General features: G+C 45.0%; 3 protein-coding genes across 11 annotated transcripts in view; 1 reads left to right on the forward strand and 2 right to left on the reverse strand.

The window, feature by feature from the left end:
- Positions 1 to 252: 252 nt before the first annotated feature.
- Positions 253 to 12829, forward strand: dnm1l (dynamin 1-like). 2 transcript variants are annotated; one of them, XM_030365148.1, is made up of 19 exons: positions 253 to 486; positions 1214 to 1358; positions 2290 to 2336; positions 2866 to 2937; positions 3061 to 3147; positions 3237 to 3399; positions 3836 to 3956; positions 4154 to 4285; positions 4470 to 4676; positions 5126 to 5246; positions 7108 to 7263; positions 7781 to 7870; positions 7967 to 8059; positions 8239 to 8292; positions 8544 to 8609; positions 9253 to 9408; positions 9651 to 9760; positions 10260 to 10419; positions 10886 to 12829. In XM_030365148.1, exons 1-19 carry the CDS (start codon positions 385 to 387, stop codon positions 10940 to 10942), a joined length of 2139 nt encoding a protein of 712 aa, XP_030221008.1. In that variant the 5' UTR covers positions 253 to 384; the 3' UTR covers positions 10943 to 12829. The 2 variants fall into 2 exon arrangements, with proteins under 2 accessions (XP_030221008.1, XP_030221009.1); XM_030365149.1 differs by lacking the exon at positions 8544 to 8609 and having other exon boundaries at positions 254 to 486.
- Positions 11984 to 16558, reverse strand: tnnt2d (troponin T2d, cardiac). Its single transcript, XM_030365160.1, has 11 exons — positions 16453 to 16558; positions 15711 to 15765; positions 15569 to 15601; positions 15405 to 15462; positions 15093 to 15209; positions 14786 to 14863; positions 14564 to 14662; positions 13870 to 13982; positions 13420 to 13510; positions 13043 to 13080; positions 11984 to 12220 (listed from the first exon to the last, which is right to left on the reverse strand). Exons 2-11 carry the CDS (start codon positions 15746 to 15748, stop codon positions 12175 to 12177), a joined length of 711 nt encoding a protein of 236 aa, XP_030221020.1. The 5' UTR covers positions 15749 to 15765; positions 16453 to 16558; the 3' UTR covers positions 11984 to 12174.
- Positions 16559 to 17053: 495 nt separating this feature from the next.
- The window catches only part of LOC115550286 (caldesmon), a 24476-nt gene continuing 19668 nt past the window's right edge, over positions 17054 to 21861 (reverse strand). For 3 of the 8 annotated variants that reach the window (XM_030365151.1, XM_030365154.1, XM_030365150.1), the window contains 3 exons: positions 20824 to 20895; positions 19804 to 19840; positions 17054 to 18117 (listed from right to left, as the gene is read on the reverse strand). In XM_030365151.1, the coding sequence (XP_030221011.1) occupies positions 18095 to 18117; positions 19804 to 19840; positions 20824 to 20895 (132 nt within the window). In that variant the 3' untranslated portion in view covers positions 17054 to 18094. Of the gene's footprint in view, positions 18118 to 19803; positions 19841 to 20428; positions 20454 to 20823; positions 20896 to 21861 lie in introns of all 8 variants that reach the window. The other 5 variants (XR_003977880.1, XR_003977878.1, XR_003977879.1 and 2 more) reach the window with 5 other exon arrangements.

A 21861-nucleotide genomic window follows, 5' to 3' on the forward strand; every position in this document is an offset into this window, starting at 1 on the left:
ACATAGAATCCGATTATTTAGTCAAAACAAAGGTCATGAGCGATGAAGACTTACGTGCCAAGACTTTGCATTTATGCAAATGACCCTCATTACTTTACAGATACCGTTGTCTGAAAAGAGTGCCTCCCTCCTTGGACATGTGCGACGATATTGTCCTCTCTAGGAAATGTAGTTTACTACTTGAAGGGTCCTCGCGTCGGAACAGTTGAGAAAACTTCTCTTCAACTCAATATCCCATGATGCAACACCGAAGCGTTCCAATCGTTGTGGTTCAGAGAGGCTAGATGTGCCAGAGAAACTAGCTGAGGGGCATTGAATGACTTTGTGTCCAACAAGGTAGTAGTACGTTATTTTAGGGTAAAGGTGAAGCACAGGACTATAACTATGGAGGCCCTGATACCTGTCATAAATAAATTACAGGATGTGTTTAACACGGTCGGCGCGGATATCATACATTTGCCGCAGATAGTGGTCGTTGGAACGCAGGTATGAGGAACGAGTTAGCTGGTGAAGCTAACAGGCTAGCATCACTTCATCTGCAGGAAACGTGTATGCGTCTCTCACATGTGTTTACATATTTTGTCTGGCTATTTAATGCAGTCTGCTCCCATCGTTGAGACCTCTGTATTAGTGTCTGGGTAGATACGTTTGTCAAGCAATAACAACGATGTGCGTCACTCATTTCACACTTTCTCAATCACTAGCATCTGTCGCACTGTCAAACGAGCTGTCACACTAGTTTGCTGCTATGATATGTCCATGCAATGATATTTGATTCTCCAAAATAGGATATGTTCAGTTCAACACATACTTACAAGGAGAATATTAGTTGGTTGTCATGTTTTCAGAACAAGTAGTGTCAACTGATTTTTATTAACACTTGGTAACTTTTTCCAAACAGTGCAGTCTGATTGGATTAGGAAAGACACTTTCTGTGAAATGGTTACTCTCACCAGCACACTAGCTAATAGGATGCCACAGCCTAAGTCCTTTGGCATGGACCGTTGCAGTATGGGTCAAACACACTTAAGGTTAGATTTGGCTAGCCCTCCAAGACTTAAAATCCAAGGGCATTTAGTCACCAAGTATTCTCGGTATCCTATAGAGCCGAACACAAGAATCAAGTGGTGTGGAAATTCATAGTTCACAGATAAAGTGAGGTCATCATTGCATCTCACTTCTCTAAGCTGTGTTGCGGTTGTTGTGTTTACAGAGCAGTGGGAAGAGTTCTGTGTTAGAAAGTCTGGTTGGCAGAGACCTCCTTCCTCGCGGGACCGGTATAGTCACACGCCGGCCCCTCATCCTCCAGCTGGTTCACATCGACACAGAAGACCGCAGGAAAACATTTGAGGAAAATGGTAATGCCAAACCTGTTTCTTAATTGGCCTGATTATGTATGACATTGTTATTGTTATTGTGGTTACTTAGTTCCCTCACAACGCATGTGCCTTTTAAGTTACAATAGGCAACTGGCTTTGTTTATGACTCAACATATAAGGTGTGTTTGAAAACACTTGACAGTATTGTGTGGTATTTTGAGGTCATGACAAAGTTAAAGTATGAACCTGTGTACAATGGCAGCTCAGTCTGATTATGTGAAGTCATCGTTTTGTATATTGAAGTGTCCTTAACCTGTAGTGACCAGGTATCCAACAGTGAACTAGGTAAAGTTTTGTGGATGAAAGTGGGGTCACTCTAGTCCCCAGCTGTGTAAATAGCATCACTAGCACTGCAATGCTGCAGCATTACATGCAGTAGCTGCGGTTTACCCTGGGATAACCCCCCTGTATACTTCTCCTGTCATTTCTTCTTAACTACAGAATCCAAATCCAGGAAAAATGGACGCCTTAATCAAGGTCTCCCTTTCGGCCATTTTTATTATTTTTTCGTCTGTGCTAAGCAGCTACCCCATTTCTGTTGTTGCCGTTCCCACCCTGCCTCTTATTAAACTGGATTCTTCTACTACTCTCTTGATGTATAACAAAACTAAGGATTCCACAATTCTGAATTTAATCTTATCATCCCTGTACTGTTTTTTTCATTTATAGCTTTATTTCAGAAACATCAGTATATGCTTATAGGCGTGTGCGTCCCATAATATCCCACGCTATAGTTCCTCTGTTTTTGGCCCCTACTGCTGCTGTTTTGGAACGGTTTATGCAATTGTTACATGCCCTCGCTTCAAACTTTTTTTTAGCCACCCATCCCATCTGAGCGAGCAAAAAAACAAACAAAAGCTTTCTCAAGGGGACAGCTGTCAACTTTGCTTTTTGTGTGTGTTTTCTCTAGGTATTGATGGAGATGAATGGGGCAAATTCCTTCACACCAAGAATAAGGTATTCACACCCAGACCCTCCCTTATCCTATTCGCTTGATGGTGACACATGAAGGTTGAGTCAGATAAAATTGTAAAATAAGTTATGTTGGCTATAGAATGGTTACCTGATATCATTTTATGGGTCAGTGACTCATTTATTTTTTGGAGTATTGTTTCCTATTTATTTTTAATCAGCTCCCAACATTATTCTTGTAGTGTATTTATATTGGAAAAAATACTGAGGAAACAAGAGTGTCCACATGACCACCTTGTGATTCTAGAGCCTCACAACAATGGATTACTATGTTAGGCAGGCTTCTCAGTGAATTAATATCCTGCTTTGTGTTAGAATGTTGACATCCTCATGCATTTCTTTGGTTAAGGAAACTCTGGATAATAATAGGTAATCGATGTAAAGTAGTACTATAGTTAAATTACATTTTGCAATGGATGGGCAGGTTTATCGTGTTACGCAGGGTCATTATCACCCTCATACAGAACAGTCAAATGTTCATTGTTTCCTTCTGACGAATTTTACGTTGCTTCAGATATATACAGATTTTGAGGAAATCAGACAGGAAATCGAGGCGGAAACCGAAAGATTATCCGGCACAAACAAGGTTTGCTAACCAGAACAGTTCAAATTAATGTATTTAGCAAGACCAAGTATATTTGAGATGGGATCCAGTGATCTCAAACTGTACATTTTGTAAAGTAACCCAAGAACCTGTTTCTCCCCCCAGGGGGTCAGTGACGAGCCCATCCACCTCAAAGTCTTCTCCCCTCATGTCGTGAACCTGACATTGGTGGACCTCCCTGGGCTGACAAAGGTGCGAAACAAAACCAATCCATCATCTGAAAGCAGATCACATAACGTGTCCCGGCCGCAGGGTGTTCTAAACGCGCGCTGCTTCCTCAGGTCCCCGTGGGCGACCAGCCCAACGACATCGAGCTCCAGATCCGAGACCTCATCCTGAAGTACATCTCCAACCCCAACTCCATCATCCTGGCCGTGACGGCCGCCAACACGGACATGGCTACCTCCGAGGCCCTCAAGGTGGCTCGCGACGTCGACCCCGAAGGTGAACATATACAATGCACTATACATCTCCGTCTCTCTCTCCTCAGACCGCTGCCCCGTTCATGTCCTCAATAGGGCTGAACGATTTGGGGAAATAATCTAATCGCGATTATTTCGGCCAATATTGTGACTGGGATTCATTATGCGATTTTTCTTTTTAAAGAGCTCCTATCATACTACTTTTTTGGTCTACATTTCTTACTAATGACTCCTATAGAGCAACCTGACACGAATCACAGCACAGAAAAACGATGTAGATCTTCGGGAAACTCTTCCTCTCATCTGGGCGCTTTCAGCATTCTCTGTCAACACTCGGCTTCGACTTTCTCGTTCTACTACATTGCGATGTCGGTTTGATCCGATTAATGGTTCAGCCCCAGTCCTCCTCACTCGGGTCCACCTCATCAGCACTGACCGTTTCCTGTTGGTGCTATCAGGGCGGAGGACGCTGGCGGTGGTGACCAAGCTGGACCTGATGGACGCGGGCACGGACGCCATGGACGTGTTGATGGGCAGGGTGATCCCGGTCAGGCTGGGTCTGATCGGCGTGGTCAACAGGTCATTATAGCCATGCAAAATATAATAGTGTATCGTTATGTTACGACGTACCGGTACTTGGACCAAATTGGGTTCTTTGCCGGTGGGGATGATTGCCCCGGCCCAACTCCACAGCACCTTTTAGAGTAAATCAGAGCGAGGCAGTGGTGCAACGCGTATTCCCTTCACGAGAACGCTCTGGGTTTACCTTCTCCTAGGAGCCAGCTGGACATCAACAATAAGAAGCTTGTGGCGGACGCCATCCGCGACGAGTACGCCTTCCTCCAGAAGAAATACCCCTCCCTGGCCAACCGGAACGGAACCAAGTACCTGGCTAAAACATTAAACAGGTGACGGCTGTTCCACCGCCGACCCAACTCTCATCACGGATCCACAAAATACATGAATATCCTCCTTACTTATCGACTGCATCTAAGGTTCCTCCACATCCTGTCCACCTCCTCATGGCAGTATGTACCGGAGTGTGTCCTCAGACGTACCCGATTGTAAACACGTGTTGTCCATTGCTTGCAGGCTGCTCATGCACCACATCAGGGACTGTCTTCCCGAGCTGAAGACCAGGATCAACGTGCTGGCGGCCCAGTATCAGTCGATGCTGAGCGGCTACGGAGAGCCCGTGGACGACAAGAGCTCCACGCTGCTGCAGCTCATCACCAAGTTCGCCGCCGAGTACTGCCACACCATAGAGGGCACGGCCAAGTACATCGAGACCACCGAACTGTGAGTGGCCTCACCCCTTCCAGTGCCTCGGTTCCACCACTAGGGGGTGCTGGCGTCGAGTGTCGGTGTAGCAGGTGCTTCTAATGCTGGTCCAATATTAACACCTGCTACCACCTGCCATTGATGGCTATATTTAACCCTTAAGGCTTGGCTGGTAAATGTTTCCATTCTGTAAAAAGACAACCAGAGCCGATGATCTAAAGTCGGTCGCGAACGGCACATGCAGTGTCCTATGAAGTCTAAGTCACACAAGATAAAGTGGGATATAACTTAAGGCCCTGCTCAAAACATTGGCGCACCACTGACACCCATTGTCACCCATTTAACAGGTGTTGGGGCCCATCTAAGACCTTAAATATAATCTTCCTTCCAAATTAAATCAAGTCTTTATCCAGTGTGCAACCCGCTCATGTGTGTTTTCTTTTGACTGTCTTTGTTTTTCCTTCTAGGTGTGGTGGCGCTAGAATCTGTTACATCTTCCACGAGACATTTGGACGAACACTGGAGTCAGTTGACCCTCTGGGGGGTCTGACCACCATAGATGTGCTCACGGCCATCAGAAATGCAACGGTTTGTTCGGCGTCTATTTTCTTTTGTAATCTCTTGCTGCTACCCTGGTCAACCACAACATTGTTGTAGAGCTTAATTTTAAGCCTTTTGTTGTAGAAAATTGCAGCGGCTGAGAGCGAGTGTATGTTCAATGACAACATGACCATAGAGAAATGCAGCCATAGTCTATGACCGAGCATCTTCTACACCACAAACATTTATAGGACGAAGACAGAGAACTTGTCATGATTGGAGGAACAGTAATAATAATAAATAATAATACATTTAATTTAGAGGCGCCTTTCAAGACACCCAAGGACACCTTACAGAGCATATAGTCATCATTCAAAACTATGTAAAACAGACTAGGAATAAAAGGAAAACAGAGGTTAAACATGAAGAATAATAATAATTAATAACACTCAAAGACGCCTAAAGTGAAGGGGGGACCTCACTAACCACCACCAATATGTAGCACCCACTTGGGTGATGCACGGCAGCCAATCGGTGCCAGAACGCTCACTACACACCAGCTTGAGGTGGAGAGTTAGGGATGAGGTGGAGAGTGAGGGAAAAGAACATTTAAACACTATCGACCATATTTAAACACTATCGATCACATTTAAACACTATCGATCACATTTAAACAATATCGACCACATGTAAACACTATGGACCACATTTAAACACTATGGACCACATGTAAACCCTATCGACCACATGTAAACACTATCGCCCACATTTAAACACTATCACCCACATTTAAACACTATGGACCACACGTAAACACTATCGACCACATTTGAACACTATCGACCACATTTGAACACTATCGCCCACATTTAAACACTATGGACCACATTTAAACACTATGGACCACATTTAAACCCTATCGACCACATGTAAACCCTATCGACCATATATAAACACTATCGACCACATTAAAACATGTAAACCCTATCGACCACATTTAAACCCTATCGACCACATTTAAACACTATCGACCACAATTAAACCCTATCGACCACATTTAAACATGTAAACCCTATCGACCACATTTAAACACTATCGACCACATTTAAACACTATCGACCACATTTAAACACTATCGACCACATTTAAACATGTAAACCCTATCAACCACATTTAAACATGTAAACCCCTCTCGACCATATTCAAACACTATCGACCACATTTAAACTAACGACCACATTTAAATTATCGACCATATTTAAACACTATCGACCACATTTAAACACTATCGACCATATTTAAACACTATCGACCACATTTAAACACTATCGACCATATTTAAACACTATCGACCACATTCAAACCCTATCGACCACATTTAAACCCTATCGACCACATTCAAACACTATCGACCACATTTAAACATTATCGCCCACAATTAAACACTATAGACCATATTTAAACACCATCAACCATATTTAAACACTATCCACCACCAGTAGTCTCACATATCAGTCTGTCTTTTGCTTCATATTTATTTCTACCAATCATGTTGCTGGATGCAGGTTTCTGGAAGCACTGGAAGCGAATATGAACTCGGCCAGCACTATTAAACTTGTTAAGAGGGTCTGTAAAGGTTTTGAAATCAACACCATTTAATTGCTTTCAATACACGTATTGAAAGCTTCAGCAAACTAGTTTTGTATGGTAGAATATCCCTGTTACCAAACAAGAATCAATACAGTCAAAGAAGTATCTAACTAACCAGAGACTCTGTGGTGTGTGTGTGTGTGTGTGTGTGTGTGTGTGTGTGTGTGTGTGTGTGTGTGTGTGTGTGTGTGTGTGTGTGTGTGTGTGTGTGTGTGTGTGTGTGTGTGTGTGTGTGTGTGTGTGTGTTGTGTGTCCCCAGGGCCCGCGGCCGGCTCTGTTCGTGCCCGAGGTGTCCTTCGAGCTGCTGGTGAAGCGGCAGGTGAAGCGCCTGGAGGAGCCCAGCCTGCGCTGTGTGGAGCTGGTGCACGAGGAGATGCAGCGCATCATCCAGCACTGCAGTAACTACAGCACGCAGGTAGGGGGCAGCAGAGCCCGCACTCTGTCACTCATAAACACGCCTCTACTGCAGTGGATCCCACCAAGGGGGGACTTGTAAAGATTTTGAGTTTTGTTTTGCTGACCAAACAATAACGACAAGGTTAAATATTTTAATTCTTTAAAATAGCCTCTATGTTGATTGATTCTGATCAATAAAATTAAAGGTGACATATTATACAGTGCCGCCAGACGTGCGTGTGATTGCGTCATTACAAGCCGCTTTCAGCGTCACAAGGGGGCGTGTCCGCCTAGATGTGTGCTGGATAGATCAGTACCTGCCTACCCAGTGGACTGGAGAAAATTTTGCTCATCTATTGTCATGCATCTAGGTGGACACCTAGATGCATGTCAGAAGAGGAAGCTTTCAAAACGGCCTGTAACGGCTAATCACAGTCACACCTGGTGGCATAATAGGTCACCTTTTTAAGACCATAAATAGCAGTGCCCCATGCTGTCGCCTCATTGGCTGTACCCCTGTACCTGAACGTGCCCAGGAGCTGCTGCGGTTCCCAAAACTCCACGACGCCATCGTGGAGGTGGTCACGTCCCTGCTGAGGAAACGCCTGCCAGTCACCAACGAGATGGTCAGTCCGCCGCCATGGATCCCGGAGAGAGGTCTGAGGTCCGTCTGAGTGCTCCTTCAGCTAACCTGAGGAGACGGTGTTGTTTCCCCCCTACAGGTCCACAACCTGGTGGCCATTGAGCTAGCCTACATCAACACCAAGCACCCGGACTTTGCTGACGCCTGTGGCCTGATGAACAACAACATAGAGGTAGGACTGAGTTTGTACCCGGTGTGGCAGTGGGGTGTGTGATGTGCACAGCCTCATGTTACGACTCCAAGGGACAATTGGAGATGAAAGAGACACATGCTAGGATTAAATGAAACAAAACAATATTCATTTACAGTTTTGAATCATAATTCATCCTTTCCCCGATCTTATTTTTAAAGGAACAGCGACGCAACAGGATGCGGGAACTGCCCTCCTCCGTGCCCCGGGATAAGGTACAGTTCACCTGGTGTTAGAACCCCCCCTATAAGCCCTCCAACATGGTATCTTCGACTATTCCCACATGTGTAGAGTCTGGGTTTGTAGCAGGTTTTGATGACCTGACAAACCCTTGACAGTGCAGGGTCTCTTTCACAAAAGCTTCTCCTCTTCCTCCACGTTGAAGTACAGTTCTGCATCTCTTGACTCTGTCCATAAGGCCTTCTGTCCTCTCCTGCCTTTCTTTCTCTGTTCTCTCGCTCTTTAGTCCCTTAAGGGCCCCGGTGGGCACCCTCTGTCCCCCACGGAGCCCTCTGAGGGGGAGGTCCCCAAGGTGTGTTGACCACCCCCATCCCCCAACTGCCTGCTGGCGGCATGGCACTGCCCACATTCTGTCTCTGTCTCTCTGTCTCTGTCTCTGTCTCTGTCTCTGTCTGTCTGTCTGTCTCTGTCTCTGTCTCTCTGTGTGAGTGTTGGAAGCACCTTCTAACGCAGCTTGTGGTTGCTTGTCACTACTATACCCGGACTATAGCAAAGCCCAGCATGGTGTTCCTTGCGTCCATCAGATTGGCCCCGTGAGCGTTTGTGTTCTGTAATAACACTCCCTAGCCTTGGTGATGTGTATTGTCCACAAACCAAGTCAGGGCTTTACGATCCAGCCTCCCTTTCTGATGCAAGGACAACCGAATAACCCTTCCGTCCATGCTGACTGTGTGATTTTATTAACCTTTGGGATTCCTACTTCTCACTGAACTCATCCTGGTTCTGGATGGAACGGCGGAACCAGCCCAGCACGCATGGTTCTTCACATGGTTCTTCACATGGTTCTTCACATGGTTCTTCATGTGATTTGCAGTAATCTATGCAAGCATGCAAAAAACGGATACCTCTCTCTGTCTCTCTCACTTTCGAATGTCTCACCCTCTCACACTCCCTCACATGTCTCACTCTGTCCATGTCTCTCGCCCCCTCTCCAGGGGACGGCCGGCGGGCCCCAGGCGGGGGCCGAGCAGGTGGACGGGGGGACGGGGGGCTGGAGGGGCATGCTGAAGAAGGAGGACGGGATGCCTGGGGACAAGAACGCCTTCCCCTCCAGCCCCATGAGGGGCAACGCGGTCAACCTCCTGGACGTCGTGAGTCCCCCTTTCATCTTAACTTAATGTCTTTGATTATACATGGTCATGTTTTTTGTAGTTTTTGTGGCCCTAACTTGTTCATTGCAGTGTTTAATAAGCATTAGGGTTTTTTATCGGGTTGATTTATTTACATTTGTTTTGTAGTCTTTCTGGAGGAGGAGTCGTTGCGTGAGTGTGTGTTCCTTTTGTGTTTCCGTGGCGTTGAGCCGCTTCCTAACGAGCTTCGCTCTGCCTTTCAGCCCGTGCCCGTCGCCAGGAAACTGTCCGCCCGGGAGCAGCGGGACTGTGAGGTCATCGAGAGGCTCATCAAGTCCTACTTCCTCATCGTCCGGAAAAACATCCAAGACAGGTGAGCACGAAACGCTGTTTACATGTTCGGGGTCTGACCTCATTCAGTAAAAAACCGATCAGCACTTTTACTATTCCTCATTTTATCTTGTCTGTCTGTCTGTCTGTCTGTCAGTCGTGGCTATGGATGTCTGTCTGTCTGTCTGTCTGTCAGTCGTGGCTATGGATGTCTGTCTGTCTGTCTGTCTGTCAGTCGTGGCTAAGGCTGTCTTTCTGTCTGTCGGTCTATTTGTCTGTTTCTATCTGTCTGTTTTATGTCTGTCTTTGGTGATGGGGCTGGGATAGCATAGATGGTGATTCCCAGCCTAAAGTTCCTGGGCTCCAACCCCAATGTCCGCACTCTGCTGCACAGACCCTTGAGCAAAGACGCCCGACCCCTTTACCTGCTCATTAGCAACACGTATATAAAACGTGATCAAAGCGTCCCAACCATGTGACCCGAACAGCCAATGGTGACGCTGGTCTCCCCTGACCCCGCCCCCCCCCCTCTCCCTCCCCAGTGTCCCCAAGGCGGTGATGCACTTCCTGGTGAACCACGTGAAGGACTGCCTGCAGAGCGAGCTGGTGGGGCAGCTGTACAAGTCGGGCCTGCTGGACGACCTGCTCACCGAGTCCGAGGACATGGCCCAGCGGCGCTTCGAGGCCGCCGACATGCTCAAGGTAGGGCTGGGCGATTAATCGACTTTTGATCGCGATTTCGATTTTAGCGTCAAACGATCTCAAAATTAACATAATGGAGTTTTTCGATTTTTTTTTTTTTACAGCTGGATACATATCTGTAAATCATTTTAGATTGGAACATTTTCTTTTTGACCATTTTGTGTAATTTCAGTCCTCAGTTACAAAAAAAAAGATCTGAGAGACATGCTGAATAAAAACAACATGTTTTCAAAGTCAAAAATAATCGTTTGCATAATCATGATTTCAATATTTACCAAAATAATCGTGATTATGATTTTTCCCCATAATCGAGCCGTTTATTACTTTATTTTACTTTCGGAATATCATCAAATATATTGCATGGCGATATGTTCGATATATGGAATCGAACCTGGGTCGCTGGGCGTCCTGCCTACGGTGTTGTCCTCTTGGCGTGGCGTTAACGCTGCTCTCCGTCCGTCCACAGGCGCTGCAGAAGGCCAGCCAGGTGATAGCCGAGATCAGAGAAACCCACATGTGGTGAGGGTTCCCCCTCCCACCCCCCCCCCCCCCATCCATCCTACCTCCACAGCCACCTCCACCCCCCCCCCCACCAGCCCTGTACCCCAACACCACTCTGCCACCCCCCAAACACAGGACAACTTGAACAAAAAGGCACTGGTGTCAGTATGCAAGGTACTATCGGGTTGTACGTGGAACACGGACTCTGAAATATAATCCAGAGGGCAGCGTATCTGTCTCTCTCGTGGCCTCGTATATATGGCAAATGCTTTTTTTTATTCTTTTTGTGGAACAACTTTTGTTTGTAATGGACGGCAGAGGCCGTGCACGGAGGTTCTGCTGGGGCTGAGTTTGGATATTGTGCATATGTGTAGATGCCGAGTTGTATAGATGCCGAGTTGTGTACATGCCGAGTTGTGTACGTGCCGAGTTGTGTACGTGCCGAGTTGTGTACGTGCCGAGTTGTGTACGTGCCGAGTTGTGTAGATGCCGAGTTGTATAGATGCCGAGTTGTGTACATGCTGAGTTGTGTACATGCTGAATTGTGTACATGCTGAGTTATGTACATGCTGAGTTGTGTACATGCTGTTTCCTCCTTATCCTCGGCGCCGTCTCTCTTTTAAGTTATGAGGTATTATTATTCGCAAAAATCGGTTTACTGCTGCTGCTCTATCCAAAGAAATGCACTTCTTTTAAATGTCCTTTGGAACTCCGTTGTACGGAGGACGTAAAAAAAAATTAATAAAGGTATTTTGTGGGTTTTATTTTTCTACAAGAAAGTTTTTTTGTGTTTTTTTTTTTGGCCTCTCCATCGCACGTAACAACTCTAAGCTCGCTTCCTGTCTCATGGTGTATCGAGTAAACATCCTTCTGTGTTTCAAAAAAACAGTCTGCAACGGATTTATCTGATTGCTAGGCCTACACGACTCATTCACCTGACCACTGTCTGTACTTTGAACGTGCACATGTATTTGGTCCGTTTCTTTTTTTTTTTTTTTTTTGTGTAAAGCTCACCCTGTCGACGTGCCACAAGAAAAAAAGCATCACACACTGAGACTCCTGATATGAATGTATGATGACCTGTTTATTGACGTGATACACAGATGTTTTGAAATGTAGCTCAACACAAAAAGGAGGAACGACCACCCAGAATCACCCGGGGCCCCGGGCTCCTGAGCAGAGTCAAGCCCCGCCCCCGACTCAAGCTCCGCCCCCGACTCAAGCTCCGCCCCCGACTCCCTCCGGGGAGCTCCTTCACCTCAGCCGGCCCGCCAATTTGCCCTTGCCGCGACCTTTGGCACTAGAGGAGAGAGGCGTTCAAGAACAAGTCATTTGTGAGCCAAGCCTCAGCAGAAGTGTGATTAGACACCCATGTTGGTTTTTTGAAGCAGCACTTGTTCATGTAGTGTTACGTTAAAATGTATCAATGGTTTATTTTGGCTGTCAGTATTTTTTCTTTCGCTGTTGCTTGTGTTTCCCAAATGGTCAAATTCATGCTTATCGGGTCCCTTCTATAGCGTGTGGAGTGCGAGTGTGTGTAAAGTGTTAGGTTATTTTGGCTGTTGACTTTTGCCACCGCTTTCTAAATGTAAGACAAGATTAGACAACTCAAGCCTTTTGATTCCCCAGGATCATTTGTATAAGGATTTAACTATTTGTCACAACAGAATAATATTAGTAAGCTGATATTTTAGACCGTGGCATATGTACATGCACTATTCTAATGTAATGTTATGTCTATAATTGCAATACTTTTGCCATCTAAAGCTGATTTGATGCAACGTACAATGCAAATACATTTGACAAATGTTTTTCATTTGGGATGGTTGAACGTGATGAGTGAGTTTGATGGAGTGATCTGGTTTAGCATTTAAACAAGAGTTAAATAAATAATAAGATGAACACTGGATATGATTTTAGTATTATTTGTGTATTTAACTGTAGGATGGATGATGTTAATTATCGGCCTTCTCCAATTGAGGACATGAGAATTGATTCATTTTCAATGTCAAAGGTATAACCTGTACTTATGTAACTTGGACTGTTAAATAGCTTCTTCATTAGAGGACTCTGGCTTAATGTTCAGTGGGTTACACATCATGAAAGATGTCGGACTGCTTACCTCTGGTGATCCGAGACGCGAGCCAGAAGCTGGTTAATCTGTTGGGACACATTGGTAAATGGAAATTAACGTTTGAATTACAGTTGGTAAACACGGTAACGTAACAGGGAAAATATCCTAGAATACCACCTCACCTTTTACCTCAAATAACTACATTACCCAGAGTGGAAGCAATATACAAAATAAGACCAGAAAGCTGCTGGGTGACACTTTTTAAGAACCTCTGAGATTTGACATTTAGTTCAAAAATAATAATATATATTTTTTTAAAAGATACAATTCTTGCGAGTGCAAGAAGCTTTTTTTCTCACCTTTTACCCCAAAATGATCAATATTTTTGGGAAATTCTTGCTTGTTTTGTGCTTTAGGTGACTTACGTCATACTTTTGCCTTTTGAACTTCTCAGCGAGGTCATACTTGGTGGCCTCCAGCTCCATCATCCACTGCCACATCTCATTGGCCTTCTCCCTAAACACAACCAATCAAACAAACACCCTTTTATTAGCTGGTTATGGAGTGAATTTAGTTACATTGGCTTATCTTAGCGATTGAAATCATCAATCCATTCATTCATTCCTTCATTCGTTCATAGTCATGTCTAGCTCATTCATTGTCTCAATCGGCATATATAAAATTATATTTACACCAAGGCGCCAGGGTTTCGATTCCCACTGGGGCCACCACTCACTGTTGTAAGACCCTTTTAGCCCACCAAACAGAATGTTACAGAATCATCTTCCACTATACTTCAAAAAATCACAGAAAGGCCTCATTGCTTCTCTAGTGCCCCCAGTGGTTGAAGAGTGTAGATGCAGAAGCTGCCGTACTTCAGTTTGTCCTCGTTCAGATGGTCGACGTTGAGAGGTTTCTTCCGATCAGCCAGGATCTTCTTCTTCTTCTCCCTCTCTGTCTGCTTCTTGGCGCCCTTTCTGGTGTCACCCTGTGGGAGTCAAACGTCAACATTTCCGTAAATATTGTTATGTTGACTCAATAGATTTTTTAGATTTTTTTGACAAATTTCTGTTTTTCTGTCTCACACTCATTCAGTATAAAAATTAAAACCCGAACCTCAGCGTTAGACCACAACATATATAAAAGTGACCCGAGTACGAAATATCGTAGCCTATTGCAGTATCAACGGAATCGTAATACATATCGTCTCAGCACTGTTATATCATACCTGAGGAGCCTTCCGATAAACTGTTCCTGGATGAAAATAAAAATTACACTTCTGCTTCATCAAAGTTATAACTGTTATGGAGAATCCAAGGAGCACAAAACCTTTTCCCATCAGGTTAACTGGTCTGGTTTCTAACTCTCTGAAGCTGGCGTTGTTCCCGTTAGGTTAACTAGTTTGGTTTCTAACTCTCTGAAGCTGGTGTTGTTCCCATCAGGTTTTCTGGTTTGGTTTCTAACTCTCTGAAGCTTGTGTTGTTCCCATCAGGTGTACTGGTTTGGTTTCTAACTCTCTGAAGCTGGTGTTGTTCCCATCAGGTTTGATGATGTTTGGTTTCAGTTTACCTTCTGCTGGTGGGTCATGTTGGTCAGAACCTTCTTCTTCTTCAGATCATCATCCTGTTTCTTTCGTTGGTCCTCCATCTCCCTCCTCTCCTTCTCCTCCTATCCGCCCATAGAAGAGGCGTAGGGTTCAAGGTGAGAGCTAGGCCTCCATATCATCATCATCATCCTCCGATGGATCAATCAACATAACGAGTTCACTGAGGATTTAAACGTGAGACTCACTGCAAGTCTGATCTGTCTCTCCTTCTCTCGTTCTGCGCGGATTCTCTGCTGCTCGGATCTTTCAGTGCGACGTTTCTCCTGCTCACACAACCACACACACACACACACACGCACACACGCATATGCACGCACACACATCCACACATACCCGCACACACACATACACATACAGAATGGTGCACACACACATACACACACACACACGCATACATAAGCACACACACACACACACAAGCATACACTATTGGTGATCACATTATGGGACTAGATAGAGGATTGATGATTGTTCTGGCTGATGGAGACTCACGATCCTGCTGACGAGTGCGATGAGCTCCTCTTCCTCCTTCTTCCTCTGGACGAAGTGAGCCTCGATCAGAGACTGAAGCTCAGACAGGTCCTTGTCCAGACGCTTTCTATGGATGTCCTGGAGTGAGGTTTAGTAAACAAGACATCAGTATGCGTTGTGTGCGTCGGTGTGTATTCTGGCGTGTTTGTCATGTACTTGCCTGTGGATGTGGGTTGGGATGTTTTTGGTTGTGTGTGCGTGCATGCATGCTTGAATTGTGTTTGTGTATATGTGTGCGTGTGTCTGTGTGAGAGTGTTTGTCTGTGTACTTGCATCGAAATCGACTTTATCTCCATCTGGGATCTTGGGCGCGCTGACGTTTTGCATGAACCTGTGAGAGAATTCGGTGTGACTTGGTGCTCTGTGCAGGGTGTTGATAAAACATAGCTTTTTATTATCTATCCATCTATCTTAATGAACACAACATGGATACCTACTTAGGCTTGGGCTTTGATCCTTCCTCTTCCTCTCTTTAAGAAAAAATATGATAATCAAAAACAGATTAGTTCAAAGGAGATCATAATGTGTATACCTGTATGTTGTGTGCATCAAAATGTTTGTGTTAAGTAGGTTACGTACGCAACTTCCTCCTCCGCGACTTCTTCTGTGTCAGACATTTTGTTTGCTGTGAACCCTGGAAAATAGGCCCCCAGTTAAGCTATTTTTAGGGTGTCAATAGTTCTATCAATAGTTTTATTGCAAGGCATGACATTAAAAGCACAATCCTTCATAACTTATTTATAAACAATTTGCTAATGTTAACTGTTAAAATATAAACTGCTAAATTGTTAAATATACTGCTTATAATATTAACAAGTCATTTGGAAATATCTACATTAACATAATCTTGCTACTGCAAAAGCCTCACTTTTGTTATTGCAATAGCTGAGGAGACAAATTCGATATTTTGTTAGTAATGTAGCGGGAAATGGTGTTAATAGCAGATTCATCCACACATTGACAGAGAACGTGTTATGAAAAAGCATAAGGACACAACAGGACATGATTGACAAGCTTCAATGGCATCTTATCTTAATCATGTTTTGGGGTCAATCAAAGCAATCAACGGTAAAGCAGGAAACACGATGCCCTTTATTATTTTTTGTCACCATGAATATAACTGCAGTGGTTTAATACAATAGGTCTATTAATAATCTGTCCTTGAATTATTTTCCATCTGTATAAATAACAAACAAATCCATTTAACTACAAGGTCATCTATTATTTTTTAAACATGACTTAAGCAAAAAGTAACTTAGCTACTTAGTAATACTCAGTTCCTTAGCTTATAGCACTTGCACTTGCAATGGAGAGTCCTTACCTGCAACTCACGAGAGGGAGCGAAGGGATCTGATATACTGGCCGTTCCTGACGTTCACGATTCAAACCGATTGAACATGAAGGCATCAAGGATAAGTAGCCACACCCATTCTAGTCATCTGACCTCAATCAACCTATGGCAGGGCACCTTGCAGGGGAAGCAGGCCTGCTATTGTTAGCAGGCCAAGCCGTATCCCTTCAGAGTGACAGCACATGCATGCTCATAGACACTAAACTGTAAATAGGGCACTAAACACACACACACACACACACACACACACACACACACACACACACACACACACACACACACACACACACTGACAAACGCACACAAACCATTACACACACACACACACAGACCCACAGGCATGCTTGCACACACACACGCTCACACACACACACACACACACACACACACACACACACACACACACACACACACACACACACACACACACGGTAGGTGCATGCGTGTCCATGTTCGACGGCCCATTCCTTGACACTTCTTTCATCACACTTCAACACTTCATCAGTCCTACATTTTTTGGGTAGGACAGACTTTTTGGCAATCACTAAAAATAACACCACGCAAGGCAATCCTTGTTGTTTTTCTCATTTTATTGCTAAAGCAAGTACAAGTTTGCACATTCAAACAAAACAAGTCAGAATCCAACAGGCCTGAAGGACTTCTGATAAACCGGGGCAGGTTTGAAACAAACAGGAGCCCAAATCCTTGACCCAGGATGGCCCAGAATAGATTGAACATTGTATCTCTCAAAAACATATAGGCTTTCATTTCCGTTCACAGGCAAATATTTAATTCACCTTGTGATCAAACAGATTGAAATAGGCCTTTTTTTTTATCAAATAAAACTGTATATTTACTTCACCTACTATTTCTTAAAAGGTGTTCTTGTGATTGGGCAACCGCACACATATTATTGCTAGTGACTTTGCGTGCAGCAACATTAAACCATGATTGTTGGACCGCAACTTCCTGTATGATGCGGTCTGTAGTGATCTGGCTGCCTTCCTGTATTCCGCATATCAAACTCATAATAATCCCAATATTAATAATAATAATAATAATACATTTTATTTATATAACAACTGTGTATGACTGTCATGCTCTCTGATTGTGTCTGGAGAGTATATATTATATACCGATTATAAATGTGCCAGTGGTCAGATTTAAGCACCGATAGTGTATGATGGCTGGATATGACGTGCACGGCTTGGTGTCTCATCAGGCATGGTCTGGGAATCAAACAGCTAGGCGGTGTGAAAGTGCATGTGTGTGAATTGACATGGATGACCACCTTGTTGAAACCATGTTAGAAGCCATGTTAGGGTGTGAAGCTAATCACAGATTGGGTTCATGTCTAAGGGTATAGGAGTGTAAAAAAGCCTGTTTGGTATCTATCCTCTATCAAGCCCCCTATATATTTACAAAAAATATATTTTAGATGTGGTTTATCTGTGGTTTAATTAAGGATCAATTAATGAGGTCCTTTATTATCTTCAGAGGTGGGTGTGAAGTTTGGGCCTCGCTGATGGTGTCCAGGTGATCACTGCACCTGACGGCCTGCTGGCTGGGGTCAGGTGGGGGGGTGGGTGGTTGTTGAGGGGGGTGTCTCTGGTTAGGGTCTCATGCCTGCTGAAGGTGTAAAGAAGACAGAATTATAAATCTCTGGGTCACAACACTTAACACTTAAAAATGAAGTCCATCAGAGTTAATAAAGTGCTAACACAATGTAGAAACATGTGGGTGAGTAAATACTTGAGTGTGTAATCATGTGTGTGGGAGACACACACATGTCCTGTGCATGTGTTTATTCTTAACTAATCGCATTGCATGTGTGTGTGTGTGTGTGTTTTAGTTTGAGCACGTTTGTTTACCACTATATATCCGAAACCCCCCGCCCCTCTTGCCCTCCCCCCCGCCTCTCTCTCCCTCTCTCTCTCTCACTCTCTCTCTCTCTCGCTCGTGGCCTTGTGTTGGGCGCCGTGTGTGAGTGACTGAAAGCTGTATCATTGTCATTTGCCCTTTGCCTCATTCCATGGGGATCTATTTCTGATGGGAGAATCGGGGACGTTACCAATGAGGAACACTATTCAGGACTGAAGCTGACACCCGCACCCACACAAACACTTTGCCATTCTTATGGTTCGCTATACTCTGGCTGGGTGCAGCAGCTGCTCCACTCGTAGATAAAGCATCGGGAAAAACTTTTATGAAAAGTTTACCCGGAAATACACAGCTAACAAACCACAGACACGACGGCTAACAATGTACACCACACGGCTTGGGCTCTTGCTTTGTCTACAGCAAACATTTGCGTGACTCTGTATATATACAGGTGACGAGCCTCAGCGACGCTACAATGCTACACGCTACGAGCTACCACACGCTACTGTTAAGTTGTGAACACGGTGCGGCTTTACTCTTATAGCCGGTGGGAATAAGCCCAGGGACTGGGACGGCTCGGCGGCTTAAACGGTTAAAATCCCAGGCAGACGAGGCTAATGGGGGACTCGAGCAGCTGCCCTGCGGTATGCCTGACAGCTCGCGGCGCGCTGGGCGGTTGCAGGTGGTGGTGTAACTACGTCGGCACAAAGACACGACCGCTATCCCTGTCTGGAGTCTGGAGTGGAACCATCTGCCAGACAAACAAGGTCACCGAAACAGGGTGTTCCTTTCTTAAGTTTCTTTTTTGAAGTACAGACCGCAATGCAACTGGGCTGAGCTCTCTCATGTCCCAAGACTCACCCATGACATTTGAGCGACGGTGTTGCGCGACTGCTAATAATGGCTAGCGAAACCGCGAGTTGTGAGTAGCGAAACCTCTAGTGCTGGTTCGCGAAACCGCTAGCGCTGGCTAGCAAAAACCGCTGTGAATTAGTGAATTAGCTAACAGTGGCTAGGGACACCGCTAGCGCTGGCCAGTGAATTAGCTAACAGTGGCTAGGGACACCGCTAGCGCTGGCCAGTGAATTAGCTAACAGTGCCTAGGGACACCGCTAGCGCTGGCCAGCGAATTAGCTAACACTGGCTAGGGACACCGCTAGCGCTGGCTAGCAAAACCTGACACCATGCCAACCTCCCAGCTAAGTCTCGCTGGGCTGGGAGGTTGGCAGGGTGTCAGCGGGGACGAGAATGGCGCCGGCCATGTGATGGGGGCCTTGTGACTTCATGGAGGCTGTGAGGGAGACCTGACCTGTAACGGCCATCATCGCTCACACGCACCCTTTAAAAATACCATGCTGCTGGGGCCCACTTCAACCACTGCTAACTGCTGAACACATCCTCGGTGAATGGTCTTTAATAGTGTTTTTAAATGTAACGTACCATTTGTGACAAACTTGCCCTTGCCCCCGAATGTCACCTGTGAATGAAATACAGAAGGTTAGGATTATTTTCTTCTATAAATAGATCTAAGCTATTTCTTATTGGTTGGTAATTGAACAATTAATTATAATATCTTAATTATAAAAATGCGTAGCCTGTGCCTCAATCAGCATTCGACTGTTGGTGCACAGCACAAGAATATTGCAAAAAACATCAATCTCTTTCACATGATATTTTGACTAAGATGTGTTTTTTAGTCTTCAAGACCCTTGGTAACTAAAGAAATGCAATATACAATTTAAAAGTCTCACAATAGGGACTTTAATGGCGTGGCAGAGCTGCTTGGCATATCAAAAGAATAATTCAGTTTCAACTCAGACATCATTTACAATTTCAGATTGTTTTTACCGTTTTTACTAAAAATACAAAAAAGACATACAAAAAAGGTCTCCTTTATTAATTAAATTTATTTAAAATGTCTGAATTGAAAGGAAAAAATCCTAACGTGCAGCAAAGACACAACATGTGCTTATTGAGTGGGCGTGTTCATTTAACAAAAGTGTTTTCACCACAAAAATGTGCATTCAATCGTAGCCACATCTCCACATCACAACACAACCATTACCTCTTAGCCCAATCCATTAGGTCGACTGGATGAGACAAACAAAATGGATCACATCCCATATTACTACAAAGCTACCAAACCACAATACCACTTCTCACCTCATCTGCATCCTTGTGTGTATAAATCGGTGTGTGTGTGTGTGTGTGTGTGTGTTTTTGCGTGTGCATGTGTATGCGTGTAAATGTGTGTGTGTTTGCATGTGTAAGAATGTTAAGGTTGAATGGGTAGGTGTGGGTGTAGGTGCATGAGTTTGTGTGTAAAACTAATTATGTGTGTGCATGTGCAAGTGTGTATGTGTTGGTGTGTTTGTGCGTGCGTGTGTGTATGTTTGTGCAAGTGTGAGCACGTGTGTGTGTGTGTGTGTGTGTGTGTGTGTGTGTTTGTGTGTGTGTTACCTTTCCAGGAGTGGTGACCTTCTTGGCTTCCCATTGGCCACGCTTGTTGCCGATGGGACCTGGTGTGGCCTCCTAAAGATAACACACACATAATCCATGAAGGTGTACTGTAAATCTAACGTCACAGCTCTGCTGATGTAATTCACATCCCTCCCAATCCCCCTCCACCCTCCCTCCATCACACCCCTTGTCCAGTGACATAACAATGGCATTCAAAGGGATGATGATGACAACCCTTGGCCTGATGCCGGTCCCTGCCTCTCATCTCTCTCTGGTGGACTGACAGGACACCATATTTATATCAACTCCGCCCAACACTCAACTCTCAGACTGTACCTGGTCACATGTGAGGGGGAAGGAAAGAAGAAGAGTAGAAGCTCCAAAGAGGATGAAAGCTGAAGTGACAGGGCTGAGAAAAATACAAGAAAATGGCAGAGATGAGTCAAAGCAGAAGAGAGTTTTGTACAAGTACGGTTGCACGGACATACAGGGCGGAGAACAGAGGTCAACAAAGAGGTCGGACAGAGGTGGTCACATTATGACTTAGGAACGTACAGACGCTTAGGTATGATGCAGTACATCGTCCTAGCGACAGGGGTTGCTGTCGTGCTGCACGTCACCGCTGCTGGCGAGGCCGTCAAAATAGCTTCTCATGCCTAGATGTTTGAGCGACTAAAGATACACCCAGCCCCTCGTAAATTTCAAGTGAAAACAATGTGGTGCAACAATGTGCCAATGTAGAAACGCCGTCTTCAGGGGAACACGTAAGACTATCTCCTGGGGGCTATTAGCGTGACGGCGTGAAGACACTGGAGGCGCTTAAAATAAAGAGCCAAGGAGCCCGTGGATTCACCCTTGGTTGAAGGTGCTTTCATGGGGAGAGCCATGTTGTGACTTCCTGCAGACCTGACGTCAGAGCGTTACAGTCACGCCTGACTCCGTGGCTTTCAGCTGCTCGGTACAAGCGTTAAACACAATTAAGGCTTAGTTATGGTTCCACGTCGACCCTCCTTCCGTCCACCGCAAGGGCCTGACGTG

Source organism: Gadus morhua, chromosome 9 (genome assembly GCF_902167405.1).
Source record: "Gadus morhua chromosome 9, gadMor3.0, whole genome shotgun sequence".
NCBI lineage: Eukaryota > Metazoa > Chordata > Actinopteri > Gadiformes > Gadidae > Gadus > Gadus morhua.

Excerpts from the sequence above, each read along its gene's own strand:
- tnnt2d (XM_030365160.1), bottom strand. The coding sequence starts at position 15,748 with ATGTCTGACACAGAAGAAGTCGCGGAGGAGGAAGTTGC. Across the intron at positions 14,864-15,092 it reads TCGCACTCGTCAGCAGGATC|GAGAAACGTCGCACTGAAAG; the intron begins GTGAGTCTCCAT and ends TTGTGTGAGCAG. Across the intron at positions 13,081-13,419 it reads TCAAAAGGCAAAAGTATGAC|ATTAACCAGCTTCTGGCTCG; the intron begins GTAAGTCACCTA and ends GTGTCCCAACAG.
- dnm1l (XM_030365148.1), top strand. The coding sequence starts at position 385 with ATGGAGGCCCTGATACCTGTCATAAATAAATTACAGGATGTGTTTAAC. Across the intron at positions 1,359-2,289 it reads GAAAACATTTGAGGAAAATG|GTATTGATGGAGATGAATGG; the intron begins GTAATGCCAAAC and ends TGTTTTCTCTAG. Across the intron at positions 8,293-8,543 it reads CCTCCGTGCCCCGGGATAAG|TCCCTTAAGGGCCCCGGTGG; the intron begins GTACAGTTCACC and ends CTCGCTCTTTAG.